This window comes from Mobula birostris, chromosome 5 (genome assembly GCF_030028105.1).
Source record: "Mobula birostris isolate sMobBir1 chromosome 5, sMobBir1.hap1, whole genome shotgun sequence".
Classification (NCBI taxonomy): domain Eukaryota; kingdom Metazoa; phylum Chordata; class Chondrichthyes; order Myliobatiformes; family Myliobatidae; genus Mobula; species Mobula birostris.
Genome location: NC_092374.1, coordinates 574,071 through 600,808, shown reverse-complemented (window position 1 = coordinate 600,808; position 26,738 = coordinate 574,071). Strand labels below are relative to the sequence as shown.

Here is a 26,738-nt window from a genome sequence, read left to right as displayed (position 1 = left end):
ATCCTTTCATCTTCTCTTAATCACATCCATCATGTCACTCTGTTGGACTGGAACTGCACACAGTGCTCCAAGCATGGTCTTACAGCATTTTGTATAGTTGTACCTGTTTAACATGCATTTTTATTTTTGAGGTTATCCAATCTTGTATGAACAGCTTCGGTTTTGTGCTTAATGTATTTGTACTGCACGTGAAGGGTGTATTTGTAATGGGCCTTTCCCAACTGTAACTGACTGACTAATAGAATCCAATCTTGTATTTCCAGGAATATTCCAGCCTCACATACGCCATTTGCTGGTACTTGCCACTCCTGTTGACATTGTGATCCTTGGCGTCAGCTTAACCAGTTCTCAGTCAGGTATAGTGCAAGGAGATTGAGTTGGGGCCATTTTGTATTACGTTCCTGTCTGCCCAGAGTGCACAAAGGACCCTTTCACCTCTGGATTATGAGATGGTCACAAGACCGAAATTAGAGCTGAGATTTTGGGTTGGCTTTCCTTTCCCATTAACCCTAGGCTCATCAATGATATTGCAGGTGAAAGAGTAATCGAGGTGGATTATAAAATTAGTTAAACATTATGACTGTGGTTAAACAAGGGCATTGAGGACATCTTCAAAAGGCAGTGCCTTAAGATGGCATTCGGGATCCTAGCCATCCAGGTGATGCGCCCTTCTCGTTACTCTCATCATGGAGGAGGCGCAGGAGTCCGAAGATGCACACTCAATGTTTTAGGAATAGATCCTTCCCCTCTACCATTAGATTTCTGAGGAGTCCATGAACTTTGCATCTTTATTTTGCTCTTTGCACTATTTTTAAAACATATTTCTTACTGTATTGTTGCTGATGTATTGCACGGAGCTGCTACTACAAAAGAACAAATTTCATGACAATGATAGTAAGAATGATTCTGGTATGAAAGTAGAAGCAGATGCCTATGATTTCCTTTCTTCTGTTTCCCTCCATTCTTAAAGAGTGGAGTGAAATTTTCCAGTCCTTTGGAACAATTCCAGAATCTAGTAATTTTTTTTTTTTAGTGACCATAAGACCATATTTACTGAGGAAGCCTCTGCTGCATCATTGGGCAGAGAATTCCACAGATTCACCATCCTCTGGGAAAAGCAGTTCATAGAAACATAGAAAACCTACAGCACAATACAGATCCTTTGGCCCACAAAACTGTGCTGAACATGTCCTTACCTTAGAACTAACCAGGCTTACCCATAGCCCTCTATTTTTCTAAGCTCCATGTACCTACCCAAAAGTCTCTTAAAAGACCCTATTGTATCTGCCTCCACCACCGTTGCCAGCAGCCCATTCCACGCACTCACCACTCTCTGCATTTTTAAAAAAAACTTACCCCGGATACCTCCTCTTCCAAGCATCTTAAACCTGTGCCCTCTTGTGGCAGCCATTTCAGCCCTGGCGAAAAGCCTCTGACTACCCACACGATCAATGCCTCTCATCATCTTATACACCTCCATCAGGTCACCTCTCAACCTCCGTCGCTCCAAGGAGAAAAGGCCGAGTTCATTCAACCTATTTTCATAAGGCACGCTCCCCAATCCAGACAACATCCTTGTAAATCTCCTCTGTACCCTTTCTATGGTTTCCACATCCTTCCTGTAGTGAGGCGACCAGAACTGAGCACAGTACTCCAAGTGGGGTCTGATCAGGGTCCTATATAGCTGCAACATTACCTCTCAGCTCTTACTTTATATATTTTATACTTTATTGTCGCCAAACAATTGATACTAGAACGTACAATCATCACAGCGATATTTGATTCTGCGCTTCCCACTCCCTGGATTACAAATATTAAAAATAGTAAAAATTAAAATTATAAATCATAAATAGAAAAATGGGAAGTAAGGTAGTGCAAAAAAACTGAGAGGCAGGTTTTTGGAGGGTACCACCCAGATCCGGGTTAAACTCAATCCCATGATTGATGAAGGCCAATGCACCATATGCCTACTTAACCACAGAGTCAACCTGCATAGCAGCTTTGAGTGTCCTATGGGCTCGGACCCCAAGATCCCTCTGATCCTCCACACTGCCATTAAGGGTCTTACCATTAATACTATATTCTGCCATCATACTTGACCTACCAAAATGAACCACCGTACACTTATCTGGGTTGAACTCCATCTGCCACTTTTCAGCCCAGTTTTGCATCCTATCAATGTTCTGCTATAACCTCTGACAGCCCTCAACATTATCCACAACACCCCCAACTTCATCTCCATCCTAAATCTACTCCCCCGAATCTTGAGGCTATGTCTCCTAATTCTAGTCTCACCTATCAGTGGAAACAACTTTCCTGTCTCCATCTTGTCTATCCCTTCATAATTTTATATGTTTCTATAAGATGTCTTACTCTTCTGAATTCCAGCAAGTACAGTCCCAGGTGACTTAATCTCTCGTCATAGTCCTCGTCTCTGGAATCAACCTGGTGAACCTCGTCTGCACTGCCTCCACAGCCAGTATATCCTTCCTGAAGTAAGGAGGCCAGAACTGCATGCCGTACTCCAGGTGCGGCCTCACCAGTACCCCGTACAGTTGTAGCATAACCTCCCAGCTCTTAAATTCAATCCCTGTTGCCGTAAAGGCCAACATTACATTTGCCTTCTTGATAGCCTGCGGCACCTGCAAACCACCATTGTGATTCATGCACAAGCACTCCCAAGTCCCTCTGCACAGTAGCATGTCTCAATTTTTTGCCATTTAAATAATATGCTCTTCCATTTTTCCTTCCAAAGCAGATGACCTTGCATTTACCAACATTGAATTTCATCTTCCAGACCCTTGCCCACTCACTTAACCTATCTATAATCTCTCTGCATTTGGAGAGACATAATCTGATTAGGGATTGTCAACATAATCTCTGCATTTGGAGAGACATAATCTGATTAGGGATATGTCAAAAGCAGGCCATGCCTTACAACTGCAAACACGAGGAAATCTGCAGATGCTGGAATTTCAAGCAGCACACATAAAAGTTGCTGGTGGACGCAGCAGGCCAGGCAGCATCTCTAGAAAGAGGTACAGTCGACGTTTTTGGCTGAGACCCTTTGTCAGAACTAACTGAAATCAGTTAGTCCTGACGAAGGGTCTTGGCCTGAAACATCGACTGTACCTCTTCCTAGAGATGCTGCCTGGCCTGCTGCGTTCACCAGCCACTTTTATGTGTGTTCCATGCCTTACAAGCCTGATTGAATTCTTTGAGGATGTAACCAAACACGTTGATGAAAGTAGAGCCGTGGAAGTAGTGTATGTGGATTTTAGTAAGGCAAGGTTCCCCATGCAAGGCTCATTTAGAAAGTAAGGAGGCATGGGATCCAAAGAGACTTGCTTCGTGGATCCAGAACTGGCTTGCCCACTGAATGCAAAGGATGGTTGTAGATGGTTTGTATTCTGCATGGAGGTCGGTGACCAGTGCCTCAGGAATCAGTTCTGGGACCCCTCCACTTCATGATTTTTTTTTGTAGGTGACCTGGATGGAAAAAGTAGAAGGGTGGATTAGTAAGTTTGATGACACAAAGTTTGGGGTTTTGTGGATAGTCTGGGGAGTTGTCAGAGGTTATAGCGGAGCAGCGATAGGATACAGAACTGGGCTGAGAATGGCAGATGGAGTTCAATCCAGATAAGTATGAAGTGGTTCATTTTGGAAGGTCAAATTTGAAGGCGGAATGTGATATTAATGATCAGGCTCTTGGCAGTGTGGAGGATCAGAGATTTCTTGGGATCCATGTTGATAGGACACTCAAAGCAGCTGTGCAGGTTGACAGTGTTAAGAAGGCATATGCTGTGTTGGTATTCATCAACCGTGGAATTGAGTTAAAGAGATAATGTTACCATTATATAAGACCTTGGTTAGACCCCACCCTTATCCACATAAATAAGAAAATAAATAAGAACTAGTGTACGGACACTTTAGCAGTAGCATCCCACTCTTCGCAGATGATTGAGGTCATTTTTGTGAAGTGCAAATTGTTTTATATACGAAGGGATTTCACCATATTTGCGTTTGTGGCTGTATACATCCTCTTCCCCCGCCCCCACTCATGCCTGTGAAGCTCTGTGTGAGCTCCAGAGCACCATCAGTGACTTTCAAACCAAACATCCTGATGGTAATGTCATTGTCTCTGGTGACCTAACAACAATCTGCCCTAAATTCTACCAGCATATTGGTTTTGCTACCAGAGGTGAAAATACATTAGACTACGAACATACTAGGCGCATATAAAACAGTTCCCCAGCCCCACATTGGGCTCTCAGATAACTTGTCTTGTTATGCTAATTCCAGCATATAAACCACTGATCAAACGGGCCAGTGCCTGTCTAAGGCTACGTCCACGCTACGCCAGATAATTTTGAAAACGAAGCCTTCTCTTCGTTTTGACCCTCTGTCCACACTAAAACGGCGTTTTCATCCCCCTAAAACGGCGTTTTCATCCCCCGAAAACGGAGATTTTCAGAAACTGTCTCCAGAGTGAATAAATCTGAAAACGCCTAATATCTGTTGCAGTGTGGACATGGTAAACGGAGCTTTTTAAAACCGCTGTATGACGTGCCGCAGCAGATGGCGGCAGCGCGGCATTTCATTGTTTTCGTCTTCTTCTTCTACTTCTTCTTCTTATTACTTTATTGTCGCCAAACAATTGATACCAGAGTGTACAATCATCACAGCAATATTTGGTTCTGTGCTTCGCAGAACCTAACAATATCAGAACAGACGGCAACGAGACTGAAGCCAGAAGAGTTAGAAATGTACTCACCAAATACTTTGACCCATAGCTTACTGAATAAATAAGTATACTCACTTTGCCCTGTTTTCTGTCCTTGCTTGTATGAAGGTAAGGACAGAAAACACCCTCCGCCACCTCCAGTTTAAATTCCATGCGGAATATTTTGGAGGACCAAGAACCAAGGTGGTTTACCTATTTATGCAAGTACTTCTCTGACAATAGATGTGTAACAGCCTAATGTAACATTGTTTGGAAATATAAGGTAACACTGACACAGACACATTTTATACATTTAACAAGGTGCTTTATTAATGCAACAGAGTTAGTCAGTTTTTCAGTGTTCGTCGTCAGCCGGGTCATACTGTCCATGAACTCCCTGTTGGTTGCCTCCATACACTCCAGTATTTGTTTATTTTAAGTTTTAAGTCCTCCTGTGCGAGAGCCAAGAGCAATTCCTTTTAAGTTTTTCTACTCCATAACTGGACAAACGCACACTAAGTATACCGTTTCCTCTTCGCTTGTTTTCTGTGTGTACTGCGCATGCCCAGTAGGAGGAGATTTGCCCAAATATCTGTTCTAATGTGGACAGAGCTATTTTGAAAAACGCTTAGTGTGGACGCCTGTTGTTTTTACTCGAAACCGGCGTTTTCAAAATTATCCGGTGTGGTGTGGACGTAGCCTAAAGGTGGTGAAAACCTGGCCTGAAGGCACAAGCTTATTATTGCAGGACTGCTTTGAAAACACAAACTGGACAATGTTCAGGGAGGTCACTACCTATGGCAATCATGTAAACATTGAGGAATATGTGGATTCTGTGACCGGCTGCATAGAGAAGTGTACAGAGGACGTTACCATCACGAAACACATCTGAGTGAGAGCAAATCAGAAACCATGGCTTACTGCAGACATCCATGCACTGCTGAGGGAACGTGATGTGCCTTCAGATTGTGTGACCTGAAAGCTCTCAGGGAAGGAAGAACTGTCCTACCCTGCTCCATCAGGAAGATGAAACGGGAGCATTCTGAAAGAATATAAAGCCACTTCTATGATACCAGAGACATGAGGAGATGTGGCAGGGAGTTCAGAGGATTGCAGACTACAAAGTATACATAGAATAGTACAGCACATTACAGGCCCTTCGGCCCACAATGTTGTGCCAACCCTCAAACCCTGCCTCCCATATAACCCTCCACCTTAAATTCTAGTAGTCTCTTAAATTTCACTAGTGTATCTGCCTCCACCACTGACTCAGGCAGTGCATTCCACGCACCAACCACTCTCTGAGTAAAAAACCTTCCTCTAATATCTCCCTTGAACTGCCCACCCCTTACCTTAAAGCCATGTCCTCTTGTATTGAGCAGTGGTGCCCTGGGGAAGAAGCGCTGGCTATCCACTCTATCTATTCCTCTTATTATCTTGTACACCTCTATCATGTCTCCTCTCATCCTCCTTCTCTGCTCTAAACCAGGCAGCATCCTGGTAAATCTCTGTACCCTTTCCAATGCTTCCACATCTTTCCTGTAGTGAGGCGACCAGAACTGGACATAGTACTCCAAGTCATAGTCATACTTTATTGATCCCGAGGGAAAGTGTGGTCTAACCAGAGTTTTATAGAGCTGCATCATTACATCGCGACTCTTAAACTCTATCCCTCGACTTATGAAAGCTAACACGCCATAAGCTTTCTTAACTACCCTGTATATACAGTGTAGTATCACTTTCCGGAATTGGGAAAGCGCGGAGCACACTGATGATGGTGTGTTAGACAGAGTCGTCGGAGTTTGGGTGGTGCAGTGGCCCCCACCCTCCAGACAGCGAACTGATACTGATCCGCAAAGCATGCAGCAGTAGCCGGGAGGCACACAGCACATCTTTAAGAAAAAAGCCGAAATAAACATGCTAATTAATTAGGTGCTGCCTGGCACGTAATTAATTAGCATGTTTATTTCGGCTTTTTTCTTAAAGATGTGCTGGGTGTCTTCCGGCTACTGCTGCATTCTCCGTGAATCGGTATCTGTCTGCGGCCTGGGTGTTGGGGTGGTGGGACACTGGGGTGTCATCTCGTCGTCTGATTCCATTAGAGCAGGCAGCTCATCTTCTCCTATGACTGCCCGCCTCGATGTTGAAGATCAAGGTTCGTCGTCTGCTGTGGCTGATGTGGTAGGCTTGCTTGACTGCTGAGCCTCGCGCATTTTTCTATCATACAGTTCTTTGTAAGCACTCAAACCATCCTGCAAATATCCCCTAAGCTGACGTACCCTTTCAAAATTAAAGTCGTACTTTATCATTACTCATTCGGTTTCGATTGTTATCCTTTCCTCTTCCAATTGCATCAGCTCTTCATCTATCAGTTCTTGGTCATGGGATGCCAAAACCTCTTCAACATCATCTTCGTCAGCTTCCACAAGCCAAACTCACTTAGTCCTTGCTTCGTTCACCACGATCAAAACGCTTAATTATGTCTAGTTTTACGCTAAGTGTAACACCCTTACGAGCTTTTTCAGGCTTTTCTGATACAGTACCATAGAACTCATCTTGCTAACGGCTGCTCACAGGCACGTGTTTAAGCAATGCCGGCGAGAATGCCGTTCCGAATCCGGGGGAGAGCGGCTGCTCGGGGCGCACGCTACCTTTTATCGTGCGCTGATTTTTTTTGCGCGCTGCCTTTCTTCATAACAGTGAAAACACCCAGTGAAAACAGGGTACTAATGTAGGTCTTTCGTAACAGTGAGGTTTTGTAAAGCGAACGTTCAAAAAGCGGGGGACACCTGTATATAGTTAAATGATAAACTTGACTTGACATCCAAGTTCTCTTGCATTGTCATCCTTGTCCTTCCTTCCTTTCTGTGTTACCTGTCCACAGTTTCGTTTTGCTGGTAGTCCATAGTTTCGTTTACTGTGGGCGTCACGTGTCCCCAGTTTCGTTTCTGTGAGCGTTACCTTATGACGTATGCCGATGGTATAAAAGAAATGTGGACAGTGCTGAGAAGGAGTCGAAGGAAAGAGAGAGAGAGTGAAGATTGCAGGCTTCGAGCGATCAGGGAACAACTCATGATCGAGAAGGGTAAAGTCTAATGCTTACCCATACCCAAAGGATTGGGTTAATCAGTGGCACACTGTTCATTGTGGAGACGTGTCTGTCCTTCGTATGATTCATGGGTGTGGATTTCATGACAGTCACTTTGTGAAATCGCTCTTCGTGGACTTCGGAACAGTATTCCTTGGTTGGGATCTTCGATAACCGTTTCTTCATTCGCTAGCCATGGAATCTTTGGAATTCTTCATGATCGCTTCGTCGCTGCATTGTGAATCCACAAGTCTCTCCTGTCACCTATTTTGTGAATTACTGGACTCTCTGAACTGCAACTTTACGACTGTGCTTGATTAGGATTTGTTACGAACGGATTCTAAGTTTGACTGTAAGGGAGCTATAGACGCATAACACTGTTAACTTCTGTTTAAGAAAGTAGTTTATTTAATTTTCTATATTTTTGAGTAGATGTAAATAAAAATAGTGGTTTTAATATTAAAACCCGACTCAATTTGTCATCTCTTGCTGCTGGTACGTTACGAAATCGTAACAACTGGAACATGGCAGACCTGTATTTTATGTAGTTGGACTTTTAACACCCTCCACATGTCAGATGTGGACTTGCCAAAAGCAGCTGTTCCCAATTGATGCTGCCCTGTTCCTGCTTAATACTTTCATACTTTGCCCTGCTTGAAATTAATACTCTCCCACAGCATGCGTACTTAGCCTTATGTATAGCTATCGTACTGTATCTATTACTATCTAATGTAGTTGTATTTATCCTTGCACAATTTTTGCAGGAGTAGGAATGCTGAATGATAGTCTGTGTGGAGGGATGCAACTCCTGCCAGATCCCCTGTTCTCCATTCCCACAGACAACACCTATCTGCTGGCAGTCACTGCTGCTGACAATGGCCGTATATTCCTCGCTGGAAAGGATGGGTGTCTGTATGAAGTTGCCTATCAGGTGAGTTTAATAATTTTCCCTTCTTTATTTTGCTGTCATAATATTATTGAAATTGTGTTGTGAGAGTTTTCCTGATGGACTCTGTGATTTTCCAGGCAGAGGCGGGTTGGTTTAGTCAGCGATGCCGGAAGATAAATCATTCTAAAAGTTCCTTGTCATTCCTCATCCCATCGTTGCTGCAGTTTACTTTTTCTGAAGATGGTGAGTAATATAAATGCTCTGTGTGGGGTCCAGGTAAAAGGTTCAGAAGCATTTTAGGCTTCTTGGCTGCAGAGAAAGTGCCACAATGTGGAGCTAGTGATTGGCTCTGGTACGAAGTTGGGACAAACACAATGGGTCAAATGGCTTTCTCTTCTTTAAATATTCTATCATTTTATGTCCAAGTCTTGTACCAGACTTGTTCATTATGCAATGACAGGTGGGTTCTCATCTATGAGGGGTATAGATGTTGATAGGTAGAACCTTGACCCCATCAAACAGAAGAACAGAGAGCGGGAGTAGGGCATCTGGCCCCTCGAGCCTGCCCCACCATTCAATAAGATCATGGCTGATCTATCCGTAAACTCAGCTCCATCTACCTGCCTTTTCTCCGTAAACCTTAATTCCCTTACTACGTAAAAGCCTATCTAACTGTTTCTTAAATATATTTAGTGAGGAAGCCTCAACTGCTTCCCTGGGCAGAGAATTCCACAGATTCACCACTCTCTGGGGAAAACAGTTTCTCCTCGTTTCTGTCCTAAATCTTCTCCCCTGAATCTTGAGGCAATGTCCCCTAGTTCTAGTCTCACCTACCAATGGAAACAACTTTCCTACTTCTATCTTATCTATCCCTTTCAAAATTTTGTATGTTTCTATAAGATCAAGAAGGCCTTAAAGCTTTTGCTTCTCCCTTGACAACAGACCTGACTAGTTCGTCTCCATCACCATCTCCATCTGACTGGTGGATCCTTACCCTCAACCGTTTCTTTCGGTCTCTTCCATTCAGGGTGTAGATATGTGCCCCAGCTATGCCTGTCTTTTCACAGGTTATGTGAAACAGTCCCTGTTCTAACCTTTCCATGGTAATTGTCCCCAAATCTTTTTATGCTACATCGACGACTCCATTCGTGTTGCTTCATGCACTCATGCTGAGTACATCAATTTCATCTGCTTGGCCTCCAACTTCCACCCTGCCCTTAAATTCAATTGGTCCATTTCTAACACCTCTCTCCCATTTCTTGATCTTTCTCCATCAATAGAGACAAACTGACTACAGATATCTTTTATAAACCCACTGATTCCCACGACTATCTTGACTATATTTCTTTCCAGCCAATTTTCTGTAAAAATGACGTACCCTTTTCTCAGTCCCTTTGACTCCACCACAACTATTCCTCAGATGAAGTTTCCTTTTCAGGACAGCTTCCTTCTTCAAAGAATGTTTTTTCTTCCTCCACTATTGGCGCTGCCCTCACCCACATCTCCATTTCTCGGACATCCGCACTCACCCCATCTTCTTGCTGCCTTAACAGGGATAGAGTTCCTCTTGTCCTCACCTCCGCATCCAACACATACTCTGCAACCTCTGCCATCTTCAACGGGCCCCAGCTACCAAACACATCTTTACCACCCCCACTCTCTGGTTTCTGCAGGTATCGCACCCTACATGATTCCTTTGTCCATTCATTCCTCTGCACTAATATCCTTCCTGGTTCTCATCCCTGCAGTCTGTAGAAGTGCTGCACCTGCCTAATTGTCTCCTCCCTCACCTCCATTCTAGGCTCTTAGTAGTCCTAATGCATCACCCGATGCAACACTTCACCTGTGAATCTGTTGGGGTCGTCTTCTGTAGTGGCCTCTACATTGGTGAGACCCGATGCAGACTGGGGGACCCCCTTTGTTGACCACCATCTCTCTATCAACAGAAGGTGGAATTTTCCAGACGCCAGTCATTTCAGTTCCTATCCTCATTCCATCAAGTTATTCGATGGTCTCATCTCCTGCCACGATGAGGCCATCTCGGGATGGAGGAGCAACATCTTGTAGAGGGAACCTCTAAGCTAATGACATGACAATTTCTCCAACTTCCAGTAATCCCTTCCCTCCTCTTCATTTCCCCAATCTGGCCTCCTTACCTCTTCTCTTCACCTGCCTATCACTCCTCCAGTGCCCCACTTTCACTTTTTCCCATTGTCTAGTGTCCTCTGCTATAGATTCCTTCTTCTGCAGACCTTTGCCTTTTCCATATCACCTCCTCACTTAGTTCATCCCTTCTCCCCAACCCACCTGGCTTCACTTATCACCTCCTCCAACCCCTTCATTCTAGCATCTGCCCACTTCCTTTCAGTCCTGAAGAAGGGTCTTTGCCTGAAACATTGACTGTTTATTCATTTCCATAGAATGCTGCTTGATCTGAGCTCTGCCAGCAATTTGAGTGTGTTGCTCAGGTGAACATCATTTGGGAAAATGTTGGGTTTGGGAGGAAGAAGAGAAAATGCACTGCATTCTTGTTCCATTGAACTAATAATGTTGCAGTACAAAGGGGTCTTTGGAACATAATGTTGACATGAAATTTCAACAAGCAATTAGAAAGGTGATTGGAATGACAACATCTACTTCTACATGCAGCAGCAGACCCTTCACCCATCCCCTTCATTCTGATGGTTTGTCAATCTCTATTTACATGTGAAACTGAGGTGCTAGTTGAGGTAGTGGATATGGGTTCAATTGAAAGGTTCAGTGAAGATTAGATAGCTACATGTATAAGAGGGATATGGAGGGCTTTGATGCACCTGCAGGTAGATTGGACTACGCAGAGCCTAAGGGTGATGAGATATAGGAGCAGAATTAGGTCATTTCGCCCATCAAGTCTGCTCTGCCATTTTATCATGGCTGTTCCACTTTCCTCTCAGCTCCAATCTCTTACCTTCTCCCTGTACCGCTTCATACTCTTACCAATCAAGATTCTACCAACCTCTGCCTTAAATATACATACAGACTGGGCCTCCACAGCTGCCTGTGGCAACGAATTCCACAGATTCACCACTCCCTGGCAAAATAAATTCCTCCTCATTTCAATTCTAAAAGGACGTGCCTCTATTTTGAAGCTGTCATATGAGCTTGGACTCTCCCACCATGGGAAACATCCTTTCCACATGCACTCTATCAAGGCCTTTCACCATTCGATGATGGCAGAGTAGCAGTGGCTGGAATTTCTGGAAGCAATTCAGAAAGGCATAGGATATATACATCCAAGAGTGGAAGAAGTATTCTAAAGGCACGATGACACAACTGCGGCTACAAAAAAAGTCAAAGCCATCATAAATCCAAAGAGAGGGTATACAATAGAGCAAAATAATATTAAAGAAGATACCAAAAGTTTCTTCAGTTACATAGTGTCAAAGAGAGGTGAGAGTGGATATTGGACCACTGAAAAATGATGCTGGAGAGTTATTAATGGGGGATAAGGAAATGGCGGATGAACTGAATAACTGAATAAATATTTTGCATCTGTCTTCATTGTGGAAGACACTTGCAGTATGGTGGAATCTTCAGGTATCAGGGGTCATGAAGTGTTTGAAGTTACCATGAGTAGAAGGTTCTTGGGAAACTGAAAGGTCTGAAGGTAGATAAGTCACCTGGACCGGATGGTGTACACCCCAGGGTTCTGAAAGAGGTGGCTGAAGAGATTGTGAAAGTATTAGTAATGATCTTCCAAGAATAACTAGAATCCAGAATGGTTCTGAAAGACTGGAAAATTGCAAATGTCACTCCACTCTTTTAAGAAAGGAGAGTGGCAGAAGAAATGAAACCATAGGTCAGTTAGTCTGACCTCAGTGGCTGGGGAGATGTTGGAATCAATTATTAAGGATAAGGTCTCGGTATTTGGAGGCACGTGATAAAATAGACCATAGTCAGCATGGTTTCCTTAAGGCAAAGTCTTGCCAGACAAATCTGTTGAAGGAGTAACAAACAGGATAGACAAAAGAAAATCAGTCGATGAAGTGTATGAGCCCAAGGTATTACAGGAAATACAGTAGCATTAAATATTTTCTATTTTCTAAATGGAGAGAAAATACAAAAAACTGAGGCAGTCCTTGTGCAGGATTCCCTAAAGGTTTATTTTCAGGTTGAGGCTGCGGTGAGGAAGGCAAATGCAATGTTAGCATTCATTTCAAGAGGAGTAGAATATAAAAGCAACGATGTAATATTGGGACTTTATAAAGCACTGGCCCTGTGGCTCAGAAGGGGAGAGAAAGGAAAAAGGCAGCACTAATAGGAGACTCTATAGTTAGGGGGTTAAGCAGGTGATTCTGTGGACGCAGGAAAGAAACTTGGATGGTAGTTTGCCTCCCAGATGCCAGGGTCCGGGATGATTCTGATCATGTCCATGATATCCTGAAGTGGGAAGGCCAGAGGTCGTGGTACATATTGGTACCAACGACATAGGTAGGAAAAGGGAGGACGTCTTGAAAACAGACTACATGGAGTTAGGAAGGAAGTTGAGAAGCAGGACCTCAAAGGTGGTAATCTTGGGATTACTGCCTGTGCTACGCGGCAGTGAGTATAGGAATAGTGGAGGATAAATGTGTTGCCAAGGGATTGGAGCATGGATTCAGATTTCTGGATCATTGGGACCTTTTTTGGGAGAGGCGTGACCTGTACAAAAAGGACAGGTTGCACTTGAATCCGAGGGGGACCAATTTCCTGGCAGGGAGGTTTGCTAAGGCTATTGGGGAGAGTTTAAACTAGAGCTGCTGAGGGTGAGAACTGAACTGAAGAGACTAAGGAATGGGCAATTAGCACACGTATAGAGAGAGCTTGAAGACCATGTGAGAGGGAGGATAGGCAGGTGATAGAGAAGGGATACGCTCAGACTGACGGTTTGAGATGTGTCTATTTTAATGCAAGGAGTATTATGAACAAAGCTGATGAGCTCAGAGGGTGAATCAGTACTTGGAGCTATGATGTTGTGGCATGAGACTTTGATAGCTCAATGATTACTTAGAGTGCCAGGCTTTAGATGTTTCAGAAAGGACGGGTGGGGGTGGAGGGGAAGAGGTGGGGGTGTGGCACTGCTGATCAGAGATAGTGTCATGGCTGAAGAAAAGGATGAAGCCATGGAGAATTGTCTACAGAGTCTCTGTGGGTAGAAGTTAGAAACAGGAAATGGTCAATAACCATTTTATAAACCACCCAAAAATAACAGGGATATCGAGGAGCAGGTAGGGACATAGATTCTGAAAAGGTGTAATAATAACAGGATCGTCGTGGTGGGCGATTTTAATTTCCCAAATATCAATTGGCATCTCCTGAGAATAAGGGGTTTAGATGGGGTGGAGTTTGTTGGGTGTGTTCAGGAAGGCTTCTTGACACAATATGTAGATAAGCCTACAAGAGGAGAAGCTGTACTTGATCCGGTATTGGGAAATGAACTTGGTCAGGTGTCAGGTATCTCAGTGGGAGAGCATTTTGGAGATAGTGATCAAAATTCTATCTCCTTTACCATACCATTGGAGAGGGATAGGAACAGACAAGTTAGGAAAATGATAAATTGGAGTAAGGGGAAATGTGAAGCTATCAGGCAAGAACTTGAAAGCATAAATTGCTTTCAAGTTGGACAGAGTAGATGTGGAAAGGTTGTTTCCCTTGGTGGGTGAGTCCAGGACAAGAGGCCATAGTCTTAGAATTAGAGGGTACCCAGTTAAAACAGAGATGAGGAGAAATTTTTTTAGCCAGAGGGTTGTGGATTTGTGGAATTCGTTGCCACATACAGCTGTGGAGGCCCGATCATTGAGGGTGTTTAAGGAGGAGATTGACAGGTATCTAATTAGTCAGGGTCTCAAGGGATATGGGGAAAAAGCCGGAAATTGGAACTAGATGGGTGAATAGTTTAGCTCATGGGGGAGCTGCGGAGCAGACTAGATGGGCCGAATGGTCTAGTTCTGCTCCTTTGTCTTGTGATGATGAAATTGGAACAGATGTTCTCAGGGAACTGTACAGCAGAAACGTGGCAAATGTTCAGGGGATATTTCTGTGGCATTCTGCATAGGTACGTTCTAATGAGAGAGACAAAGGATGGTAGGGTACAGGAACCATGGTGTACAAAGGCTGTTGAAAATCCAAGGAGAAAAGAAAAGCTTACAAAAGGTCTTAAAAAACTAGGAAATTGTAGAGATCTAGAAGATTATACGGCTAGCATGAAGGAGTTTAAGAATGAAATTAAACTATGTTCTATGTTCTATGAAATTAGGAGAGCCAGAAGGGGCCATGAGAAGGCCTTGGCGAACAGGATTAAAAAAACCCCATCCCTAGTACGTGAGGAGCAAGAGGATAAGCGTGAGAGAATAGGACCAATCAAGTGTGACAGTGGAAAAGTGTGTATGGAAATGGAGGAAATAGCTAAGGTACTTAATAAAAACTTTGCTTCTGTATTCACTACAGAAAAAGATCTTGGTGATTGTAGGGATGACTTACAGTGGATTGAAAAGCTTGAGCATATAGACATTAAGAAAGAGGATGTGCTGGAGCTTTTGGAATGCAACAAGTTCGATAAGTCTCCAGGATTATAGGAGGTGTACCCCAAGAGGCGAGATATAGATACTGTTCAGCTTCAGCTTTTTTACAGATGGTGTGATGTTTGCTTCCAGAATTTGCTGGTATTTAATTGAATTCGTTCTTCCCTCTACCAGTGAAATGTGCCCCGTGCCACTGGCTGCAACACAAGCCCAAAGCATGATTGATCCACCCCCCGTGCTTAACAGTTGGAGAGGTGTTCTTTTCATGAAATTCTGCACCCTTTTTTCTCCAAACATATCTTTGGTTATTGCGGCCAAAAAGTTCTATTTACGTCCTATATACGAGATGTACCCCAGGAGGGGAGGCGAGGGAGGAGATTGCTGAGCCTCTGGCAATGATCATCATCAATGGGGACAGGGGTGGTTCCAGAGGATTGGAGGGTTGCAGATGTTGTTCCCTTATTCAAGAAAAGGAGTAGAGATAGCCCAGGAAATTATAGTCCAGTGAGTCTTACTTCAGTGGTTGGTAAGTTGTTGGAGAAGATCCTGACAGGTAGGATTTATGAGCATTTGGAGAGGCATAATATTAGGAATAGTCAGCATGGCTTTGTGAAAGGCAGGTCGTGCCTTACGAGCCTGATTGAATTTATTGAGGATGTGACTAAACAAGTTGAAGAAGGTTGAGCAGTAGGTGTAGTGTATATGGATTTCAGCAAGGCATTTGTTGAGGTTCCCCATGCAAGGCTTGTTGAGAAAGTAAGGAGGTATGGTATCCAAGGCGAACTTGCTTTGTGGATCCAGAATTGGCTTGCCCACAGAAGGCAAAGAGTGGTTGTAGACGAGTCATATTCTGCATGGAGGTCGGTGACCAGTGGTTTCTCGGGGATCTGTTCTGGGACTCGTTCTCTTCGTAATTTTTATAAATGACCTGGATGAGGAAGTGGACGGATGTGTTAGTAAATGGGCTGATGACACAAAGGTTGGAGGTGTTGTGGATAGTGTGGAGGGCTCTCAGAGGTTACAGCGGGACATCGATAGGATGCAAAACTAGGCTGAGAAGTGGCAGATGGAGTTCAACCGAGATAAGTGTGAGGTGGTTCTTTTTGGTAGGTCAGATAAAACATAGAATAGTACAGCACAGTACAGGCCCTTCGGCCCACAATGTTGTGCTGACCCTTAAACCCTGCCTCCCATATACCCCCCCCACCTTAAATTCCTCCATATACCTGTCTAGTAGTCTCTTAAATTTCACTAGTGTATCTACCTCCACCAGTGACTCAGGCAGTTCATTCCACGCACCAACCACTCTCTGAGTAAAAAAACCTTCCTCTAATATCCCCCTTGAACTTCCCACCCCTTACCTTAAAGCCATGTCCTCTTGTACTGATCAGTGGTGTCCTTGGTAAGAGGTGCTGGCTATCCACTCTATCTATTCCTCTTAATATTTTGTATACCTCTATCATGTCTCCTCTCATCCTCCTTCTCTCCAGAGAGTAAAGCCCTAGCTCCCTTAGTCTCTGATTATAATGCATACTCTCTAAACCAGGCAGCATCCTGGTAAATCTCCTCTGTACCTTTTCCAATGCTTCCACAAATATGATGGTAGATTATAGTATTAATGGTAAGACACTAGGCAGTGTGGAGGATCAGAGGGATATTGGGGTCCAAGTCCATAGGACACTCAAAGCTGCTGCGCAGGTTGATTCTGTGGTTAAGAAAGCATACAGTGCATTGGCCTTCATCAACCATGGGATTGAGTTTAAGAGCTGAGAGGTAATGTTACAGCTGTATAGGACGCTGATCAGACCCCACTTTGGAATACTGTTCTTAGTTCTGGACACCTCATTACAGGAAGGACATGGAAACCATAGACAGGGTGCAGAGGAGATTTACAGGGATGTTGCCTGGATTGGGGAGCATGCCTTACAAGAATAGGTTAAGTGCACTCGGCCTTTTCTCCTTGGAGCGGCGTAGGATGAGAGGCGACGTAATAGAGGTGTATAAGATGATGAGAGGCGTTGATTGTGTGGATAGTCAGAGGCTTTTTCCCAGGGCTGAAATGGCTAACACGAGAGGGCACAGTTTTAAGGTGCTTGGAAGTAGGTACAGAGGAGATGTCAGGGGTAAGTTTTTTTACACAGAGAGTGGTGAGGAATGAGTGGAAATAAAGGAATCCTTTTTGGATTAACTGGTGAGTAGTGTTCCACAGAGGTCTGTGTTGGGACCGCTTTTTACAGATAATGAAATTGATGGCTTTGTAGCCAAGTTTGTGGATGATACAATGGTGGGTGGAGAGGCAAGTAGTGTTGAGGAAGCAGAGAGGCAGCAGAAGAAGTTAGTCATCAGCAAAGTTACTAGCTCAGCCTTCTACTACCTCATACAGGTAATTAATAAAAATCAGAAAGAGGAGGGGTCCCAGAACAGATCCCTGCGGACCACCACTGATCACCGTCCTCCATGAAGAATACTAACCATCTACAACCACCCTTTGCCTTCTGTGGGCAATCCAATCCAGGATCCACAAAGCAAGGTCTCCTTGAATACCAAGCCTCATTACTTTCTGAATGAGTCGTGCATGGGAAGCCTCATCAAATGCCTCACTGAAATCCATATACACTACATCCACTGCTCTACCTTCATCAATATATTTTGTTACATCTTCAAAAATTTCAATTAGGCTCATTGGGTACAATCTGCCACGATAAAGCAATGCTGGCTATCCCTAAGCAGAACATGTCTCTCCAAATGCTCATAAATCCTACCCGTCAGGATCTTCTCCAACAATTTGCCCACCACTGAAGTAAGACTCACTGGTCTTAAATTCCTGGGTTATCTCTACTCCCTTTCTTGGACAAGGGGACAACATTTTTAACCATCCAATCCTCTGCTACTTCTTCTGTCCCTATTGATGAAAAGATCATTGCCAGAGGCTCAGCGATCTCCTCCCTCACTTCCCACAGTAGCCTGGGGTATATTTCATCTGGTCCCGGTGACTTATCTAATTTATTTCCTTTCAATAGCTCCAGCACGTCCTCTTTTTTTTTTAAATGTCTATACACTCAAGCATTTCAGTCCACTATAAGTCATCTCCACAATTGCCAAAGTCCTTTTCACTGGTGAATACTGAAGCAAAGTATTCATTAAGTTCCTCTGCTAAAACCTTTGGGCCCATGCACTTGTTTCCACCATTGCACTTGATTGGTCCTATTCTTACACGGTTCATCCTCTTGCTCTTCACGTATTTGTAGAATGCTTTGGGGTTTTTCTTAATCCTGCTCACCAAGGCCTTTTCATGGCCCATTCTAGCTTTCCTAATTTCGTTCTTGAGCTGCTTCCTGGCACCCTTGTAATTTTCTAGAGCTAAAACAGTACCGAATTTCTTGAACCTTTCATAAGCTTTTCTTTTCTTCTTAACTACATTTTCTGCATCCTTTGTACACCATTGTTCTTTTACTCTACCATCCTTTCCCTGCCACAATGGAAAATATCTCTACAGAATGCCATGCAAATGTTCCTTGAACATTTGCCTCATTTCTGCCATGCGAACTGAGAACATCTGCTCCCAATTTATGTTCCCAAGTTCCTGCCTCATAACATCATATTTCCCCCTACCCCAATTAACTGTTTTCCCAAATTGTCTGCTCCTAAACCTCTCCAGCGCTACGGTAAAGGAGATAGAGTTGTGGTCACTGCCTCCAAAATGCTCTCCCACCGAGAGATCTGACACCTGACCAGGTTCATTTCCCAATACCAGATCAAGTACAGCCTCTCCTCTAGTTGTATTGTGTCAAGAAACCTTCCTAAACATACCTAACAAAATCCCTATCTGCTCCTCGATGTCCCTGTTACTATTGGGGAGGGGGGTCTATAAAAAGCAGCTAGTAGAGTTACTGCTCCCTTCTTGTTTCTGACTTCCACCCATAATGACTCAGTAGACAATCCCTCCATGACTTCCTCCTATTTTGCAGCCGTGATACTATCCCCGATTAGCAATGCCACTCGCCCACCTCTTTTGCCTCCCTCCCTGTCCCTTTTGAAACATCTAAAGCATGGCACATTCAGCAGCCATTGCTGCCCCTGAGACATTCAAGTCTCTGTAACAGCCACAATGTCATAGTTCCACGTATTGATCCATGCTCTTAAGTTCATTTATCTTGTACCTGATACTCCTTACATTAAAATAGACACATCTCAAACCATTAGGCTGAGTGCATCTTTGCTCTATCATCTGCTTATCCTTCCTCACAAACTCCCTACAAGCTGTCTCTGCTGCTGTGCCATCCGCCTCATCCTCTGCCTGTTCAATTTAGTTCCCATCTCCCTGTAAATCTAGTTTAAACCCTCCCCAATAGCATTAGCAAACCTCTCTCCAGGATAATTGGTTCCTTTCCAGTTCAGGTGTAACCTGTCCCACTTGTACAGGTCACTCCTTATCCAGAAAAGGTTCTAATCATCCAGGAACTTGCAACCCTGCCCCCTGCACCATCTTCTCAGCCACTCATTCGTCTGCACTACCTTTCCTGCTCTAGCTCATGGCGCCGGGAGTAATCTGGACATTATCACCTCGGAAGTCCTGCTCCTCAGCCTCCTTCCTAACTCCCTAAAGTTACCGTGCAGGACCTCTACTCCTCTCCTGCCTATGTCATTGGTACCAACATGTACCATGACCTCCAGCTGCGCAACTTCTCCTTCAAGAATATTCAGCAACCATTTTGGGATATTCTGGACCCTAGCACCCGGGAGGCAACACACTCTGCTGGCGTTTCTAGCTGTCACAGAATCTTCTGTCTGTCCCCCAAACTATAGAGTCTCCTATGACTATTGCTCTGCCTGACTTCACCCTACCCTTCTGAGGCTCAGAGCCGACCAAGGTCTGGCTGCTGCTGCCTTGCCCAGATTGGTCTTCCCCCTCAGCAGATTCCAAAGGGGTAAACCTTTTGCTGAGGGGAAAGGCACAGGGGGACCCTGCACTGACTTCTTTCTCCCTTTACCTCTGTGATGTTCACCCATCTACTCCCTGAATTGAATGTAACCCACCTGCTCAAAAGCTGTATCTGTCAAATGCTCCGCCTCCCGGATGATCCTAAGTTCATCCAGCTCCAGCTCCAGCTCCTCAGTGCCGTCTTTCAGGAGCTGCAGTTGGCTGCACTTCCCACAGGTGTAGTCATCAGGTTCTATGAGTTCCCACATCTGACAGGAGGAGCATTCACTGCCGAGTCCCATTTGGATAAGCAGGGCTGCACTGTGAGGATCATGTTTTTTGCTCCATTTTTCTGTTTACTGTTGTTTTAGAATACATTTTGGGAACTATTGAGAGCTGGTTCCGTCATTTGGCTACTTGCCAACTGAATGAACATATTTGTAGCCACACACATCAAAGTTGCTGTGAACGCAGCAGGCCAGGCAGCATCTCTAGGAAGAGGTACAGTCGACGTTTCAGGCTGAGACCCTTCGTCAGGACTAACTGAAGGAAGAGTTAGTAAGCGATTTGAGAGGGGGAGGGGGAGATCCAAAATGATAAGACAGGAGGGGGAGGGATGGAGCCAAGAGCTGGACAGGTGATTGGCAAAGGGGATATGAGAGGATCGTGGGACAGGAGGCCCAGGGAGGAGGAAAAGGGGGAGGGGGGGAAACCCAGAGGATGGGCAAGGGGTATAGTCAGAGGGACAGAGGGAGAAAAAGGAGAGTGAGAGAAAGAATGTGTGTATATAAATAAATAACGGATGGGGTACGAGGGGGAGGTGGGGCATTACCGGAAGTTAGAGAAGTCGATGTTCATGCCATCAGGTTGGAGGCTACCCAGACGGAATATAAGGTGTTGTTCCTCCAACCTGAGTGTGGCTTCATCTTTACAGTACAGGAGGCCGTGGATAGACATGTCAGAATGGGAATGGGATGTGGAATTAACGTGTGGCACATCCCATTCCCATTCTGACATGTCTATCCACGGCCTCCTGTACTTTAAAGATGAAGCCACACTCAGGTTGGAGGAACACCTTATATTCCGTCTGAGTAGCCTCCAACCTGATGGCATGAACATCGACTTCTCTAACTTCCGGTAATGCCCCACCTCCCCCTCGTACCCCATCCGTTATTTATTTATATACACACATTCTTTCTCTCACTCTCCTTTTTCTCCCTCTGTCCCTCTGACTATACCCCTTGCCCATCCTCTGGGGTCCCCCCCCACCGTCTTTCTCCTCGGACCTCCTGTCCCATGATCTTCTCATATCCCCTTTGCTAATCACCTGTCCAGCTCTTGGCTCCATCCCTCCCCCTCCTGTCTTCTCCCATCATTTTGGATCTCCCCCTCCCCCTCCCACTTTCAAATCTCTTACTAACTCTTCCTTCAGTTAGTCCTGACGAAGGGTCTCGGCCTGAAACGTCGACTGTACCTCTTCCTAGAGATGCTGCCTGGCCTGCTGCGTTCACTAGCAAATTTGATGTGTATTGCTTGAATTTCCAGCATCTGCAGAATTCCTGATATTTGTAGCCAGGTTGTTTATTTTTTTATTATTATTTACCTTTTTCCAGATCCATTGGTTCAGGTTGCCATTGACAACTCCAGAAATATCTTGTATACTCGCTCTGAGAAGGGAGTCCTGCAGGTAAGGTACTGCGTTATTCACAGTGTTAAATAGAATCAGAGTCATAGGGAAGGACAGCACAGAAAAGGGCCTAAGATGCGCTTAGGCTCATCTCATCCATGCCGGAACCATTTAAACTGCCTCCTCCCATCAACACCATTGACCTCCATATCCCTCCTATCCATGAACCTTTTCAAACTTATCTTCAATGTTGAATCAAGCTCACATGCACCATTTGTACAGGCACCTCAGTCCCCACTCTCATGAACCCCTGAGTGAAGGAGTTTCCCCTCATGTTCCCTTTAAGCCACGATCTCTGGTTCTGGTCCCTCCCAACCTCGGAAAATGCCTGCTTACATTTACCCTGTCTATACCCTCATAATTTTGTATACCTCTATCAAATCGTTTCTCAATCTTCTATGTTCTAAAGAATACAGTTCTAACTTATTGAATCTTTACTTATAACTTGGGTCCTCCACACCCAGCAACATCCTTGTGATTTTTTTTCTCTGCTCTTTCAACCTTGTTTACATGTGGGAAAACATCATGACTTGTCCCAGTAACCAAGAAGGGCCTACTGAATGCTTTGAATGATTGCCATCCAGTGGCTCTGACACACATCATGATGATCCTTGAGAGGCTGATCCTGGCTCATCTCTGGCCCCAGATCAGATCAGCCCTTGAACCCCTGCAGTTTGCGAGGTCGACTTCCGGGTCATCAAGGGAATGGCGGCGTAAGGAAAAGGTCTCTCGACAAAAAAGAAGGTAAACTGCCCCATAATCGAATTTAGACAAATACTTAATATTGCATAACTATATTAATAAAAGGGGCAAGGATGATGTCTAAGAACAAGATTAAAAAGTCCGCTCTGAAGGCTGATAAACATAAAGAGACACAGCAAGATGACGGGCCTAGCTCCCCCACGGCAAGCCAGGACGGAGATAATGAGGGGGAATCGGTGACTCTGTCCTTGATTCTCGGAGAGATTCGCGAGTTCCGAGAAGATAACGGCAAACAGCTGGAAGATATTAAAGGAGAAATAGTAAAAACTAACTCGCGGATAGATGAAGCCGAAGCGAGGATTGTTGGAATTGAAGAGAAGCTACAAAACGCAGAGGAGGTGATAGCAGAAATGCTGAAGCTGCAAGACCAGCTCCAGTGGAGACTAATAGATCAAGAAGGCCGCTCGAGAAGGGAAAATGTGAGGATTTACGGAGTTCCCAAAGGAACTGAAGGTAAACCCGGATTGATGATTCCCTTCGTGGAGAAGCTACTTAGAGAGAACCTTGATATACCGGCCGCAAAAGACCTACAGATAGAAAGAGCTCACCGCGCGTTGGCACCACAGCCTCCGGCAGGCGCCCAGCCCAGATTGATTCTGGTCAGATTTCTCAGTTACAGAACAAAGGAAGAGGTGCTTAAAAGGGCATGGCAAAAGAAAGGTTTCATGTGGAACAACTGTAAAATCAGTTTAGACCACGACTACGCACCGGGGATTCTTGCCAGACGGAAACGCGGAGAGTCCTGAAGGAGAACAACATCAGATTCCAGACCCTGTATCCAGCTCGGCTGAGAGTCTTTTACAACAAAGGGACAAAAACTTATGCTACGGTGGAGGAGGCAACATTGGACCTGGCGGACCGGGGACTACCTATTAAAGTTATCACCCAACCGGAGTCGCTACTGGAGAGGATTCGGCAGAAGTCGTGGCAGTTAGTGCGGCGAGGACGCTCCACACGAACCAGAGTGTCAGACTACAAGGAAAAGCTGCAAATATTCAGACGCGAATGTACAGAGAACACAGATTAATTAAGAGAAATGACTGAAAAGAGTAAATCGGACTTAAAGGTAAAATGAAAACTGGTAACTGAAAATAAACTAGACGGAATAACTTGAATGATAGCAATATGGTCGAGACAAAAATAGGAGAAAATTCTCTATGATTATTCAAACTGCTGAGGGCCCTCTAACACAGGGTGAAGCTAGAGGTTATCCCTCTGAACTGAGGCGGGTCGGTGCTCAGGCCTCACTGTGGGAAGTCGGGAAAAATTTTCAAATGTTGCATGTTCAAAAATGTCTAGGGTGTGGTTATATGTCTTGGTTTACTGTTGAGAAGGGATTGCTTACTGTTTGGTTAGAAAAGGAGAGTTTTTTTTTCTACTAGAGAAAAATGCAACAGAGTGCAGTGTAAAGTGAGTCCATGGATGTAAGATTGGTTTGTGTGATGTGCTGGGCTGTGTTCAAGATCTTCTGCAGCTTCTTTCGGTCTTGGACAGGACAACTTCCATACCAGGTTGTGATGCACCCCAGAAGAATGCTTTCTATGGTGCATCTATAAAAATTACTGAGGGTTTCAGGGGACAGGCCAAATTTCTTTAGCTTTCTCAGGAAGTAAAGGTGCTGGTGGGCCTTCTTGGCAGTGAACTGTGCTTGGTTGGACCAAGTCAGGTCATTTGTGATATTGACCCCGAGGAACTTAAAGCTTTTGACCTGTTCCACTTGCGCACCACCGATGTAAATGGGGTCGTGTGGTCCGCTACTCCTTCTGAAGTCAACAACCAATTCCTTCGTCTTGCTGACGTTGAGGGATAGGTTATTGTCTTTGCATCATGCCACCAGGTTCTTAATTTCCTCTCTGTACTCAAACTCATCACTACCCGAGATACGGCCTACAATTGTGGTGTCATCAGCAAACTTGTATATTGAGTTTGATGGAAACTTGGCTACACAATCATGGGTGTACACTGAGTACAGCAGGGGGCTGAGTACACAGCCTTGTGGGGCACCGGTGCTCAGAGTGATTGAAGAGGAGAGCTTATCCCCTATTTTTACAGCCTGGGTTCTGTCTGTGAGGAAGTTGAAGATCCAGCTGCAGATCTGAGTGCTAAGGCCCAGGTTCCGGAGATTAGGAATCAGTTTATTTGGAATGATGGTGTTAAAGGCAGAGCTGTAGTCAATGAAAAGGAGCCTTACATATGCGTCTTTATTCTCCAGGTGTTCTAAGGAGGAATGTAGGGCCAGAGAGATGGCATCTGCCGTTGACCTGTTGCTCCGGTAGGTGAATTGCAAAGCATCGAGGTTGACCGGTAGGCTGTGGCTGATGTGTGCCATAAGCAGTCACTCGAAGCACTTCATAGCAATTGATGTCAGAGCCACAGGTCGATAGTCATTCAGGCATGCCACCTTGCTCTTCTTCAGCACTGAGAATATCATTGCCTTCTTAAAACATGAGGGGATCTTAGACTGAAGCAAGGAGCAGTTGAAGATGTCAGCAAACACTCCAGCTAGATCGCTTGCACAGGCCCGGCGAACCCGTTCCGGGATGCCATCTGGGCCCGTCGCCTTCCTTGGATTTATCTTCAGGAAGGTCCTTCTAACGTCCTCCTCAGTGACGATGAATCTTGATGCCACCAGGTCCGGTTCATCCGGAGGGAGTGGGATGCTCTTCTTCTGTTCGAATCTTGCATAGAATACGTTAGGTTCGTCAGGAAGAGAAGCGCCACAATTATTGATATTCCGAGCCTTTTCTTTGCGCCCAGTGATCTCAGTTAGACCCTGCCATAGTCTACCGGCATCCCTCTGGATAGCCTGGGCTTCCAACTTGGCTCGGTATTGCCTCTTGGCGCCCTTAATGGCTTTCCGGAGTTCACGCCTGGATTCCTTGTAGCGACTAGTATCCCCGGAACTAAAAACCACAGCTCTAGCCTTCAAAAGTGACTTGACCTCATAATTCATCCAAGGTTTTCAGTTAGGGAATACCCAGATCGTCTTGCGAGACACAGTCCTCAATGCATTTCCAGATAAAGTCCGTGATAGCTGAGGCATACTCATCAAGGTTAGCTGCCGAGTCCTTGAATACTAACTAGTCCACCGATTCAAAGCAGTCATGGAGGACCTCATTCGTTTCCTCTGTCCAACGCAACACCACTTTTGACACCATGACCTCCCGCTTCAGTTTCTGTTTGTGAGCCGGGAGGAGGAGTACGGCCTGATGGTCCGATTTTCCGAAGTGAGGTCGTGGGACGGAATGGTAAGCATCTTTGACTGCTGTGTAGCAGTGGTCAAGTATATTCGGGCCTCTAGTGGGGCAGGAGACATGTTGGTATAGCTTTAGCAGCGCCTTTCTGAGGCTGGCCTGGTTAAAGTCCCTGGCTATAATGAGCAAAGCCTCGGGGTACCTGGTCTCAAGTTCACTGTTGTTGGCATACAGTATGTTCAGAGCACACTTCACGTCTGCCTTGGGGGTGGGGGGGGGTGAAATGTAGACCGCTGTCGGTATGACCGAGGTGAATTCCCGTGGCAGATAGTAGGGATGACACTTCGCCAACAGGTGTTCCAGGTCCGCGCTGCAGGAGGTTGTCAGTGCCACTGTGTCTGAGCACCACCCAGTGTTGATCAGTAGGCAGACACCACCTCCCCTCGTCTTGCCCGAAGACACCATGCAGTCCATCTGATGGATTGAAAATCTCTCTGGTCGGATGGCACAGTCGAGGGTGGCAGGGTAGAGCCAGGTCTCAGTGAAACAGAAAACACAGCAGTTCTGCATCTCCCTGCAGTAGGTGAGTCTCCCTTTAAGATCATCCACCTTGTTCTCTATGGCTAGCACATTAGCTAGTAGGATGGTGGGCATAAGGACCCTGGAGCCCCTCAGCTTCAATCTGACCAGCAGCCCAGCTCTTTTCCCCACGCTTCCTCGGTAAATAGTGCACCTTTCCAGGTTTCCATTGATGCAGTGTGTTGTTGGCAGCTCTTTAAGGTTGGTGGATGTGTCCCGCGGGGATCGATCGGCGGGTCGTGTCGTCGGGCGCTCCGGGTTGGGCCGAGTGATGGGGGAGGCTCTGCTGCCACTTCCAGCTGCTGGGGCCCGGGCTGTCGATTAGGTCGGGCCCCGAAATCGACACTTAATCCCGG

At 45.2% G+C, this 26,738-nt stretch overlaps 1 protein-coding gene across 4 annotated transcripts in view; it reads left to right on the top strand.

Moving 5' to 3' along the window:
- The window catches only part of nup155 (nucleoporin 155), a 244,979-nt gene that overhangs the window by 44,057 nt on the left and 174,184 nt on the right, over positions 1 to 26,738 (top strand). For 3 of the 4 annotated variants that reach the window (XM_072257447.1, XM_072257446.1, XM_072257448.1), the window contains exons 5-8: positions 264 to 356; positions 8,576 to 8,742; positions 8,838 to 8,943; positions 21,774 to 21,847. In XM_072257447.1, the coding sequence (XP_072113548.1) occupies positions 264 to 356; positions 8,576 to 8,742; positions 8,838 to 8,943; positions 21,774 to 21,847 (440 nt within the window). The remainder of the gene's footprint in view (positions 1 to 263; positions 357 to 8,575; positions 8,743 to 8,837; positions 8,944 to 21,773; positions 21,848 to 26,738) is intronic. The other variant, XM_072257449.1, reaches the window with a different exon arrangement.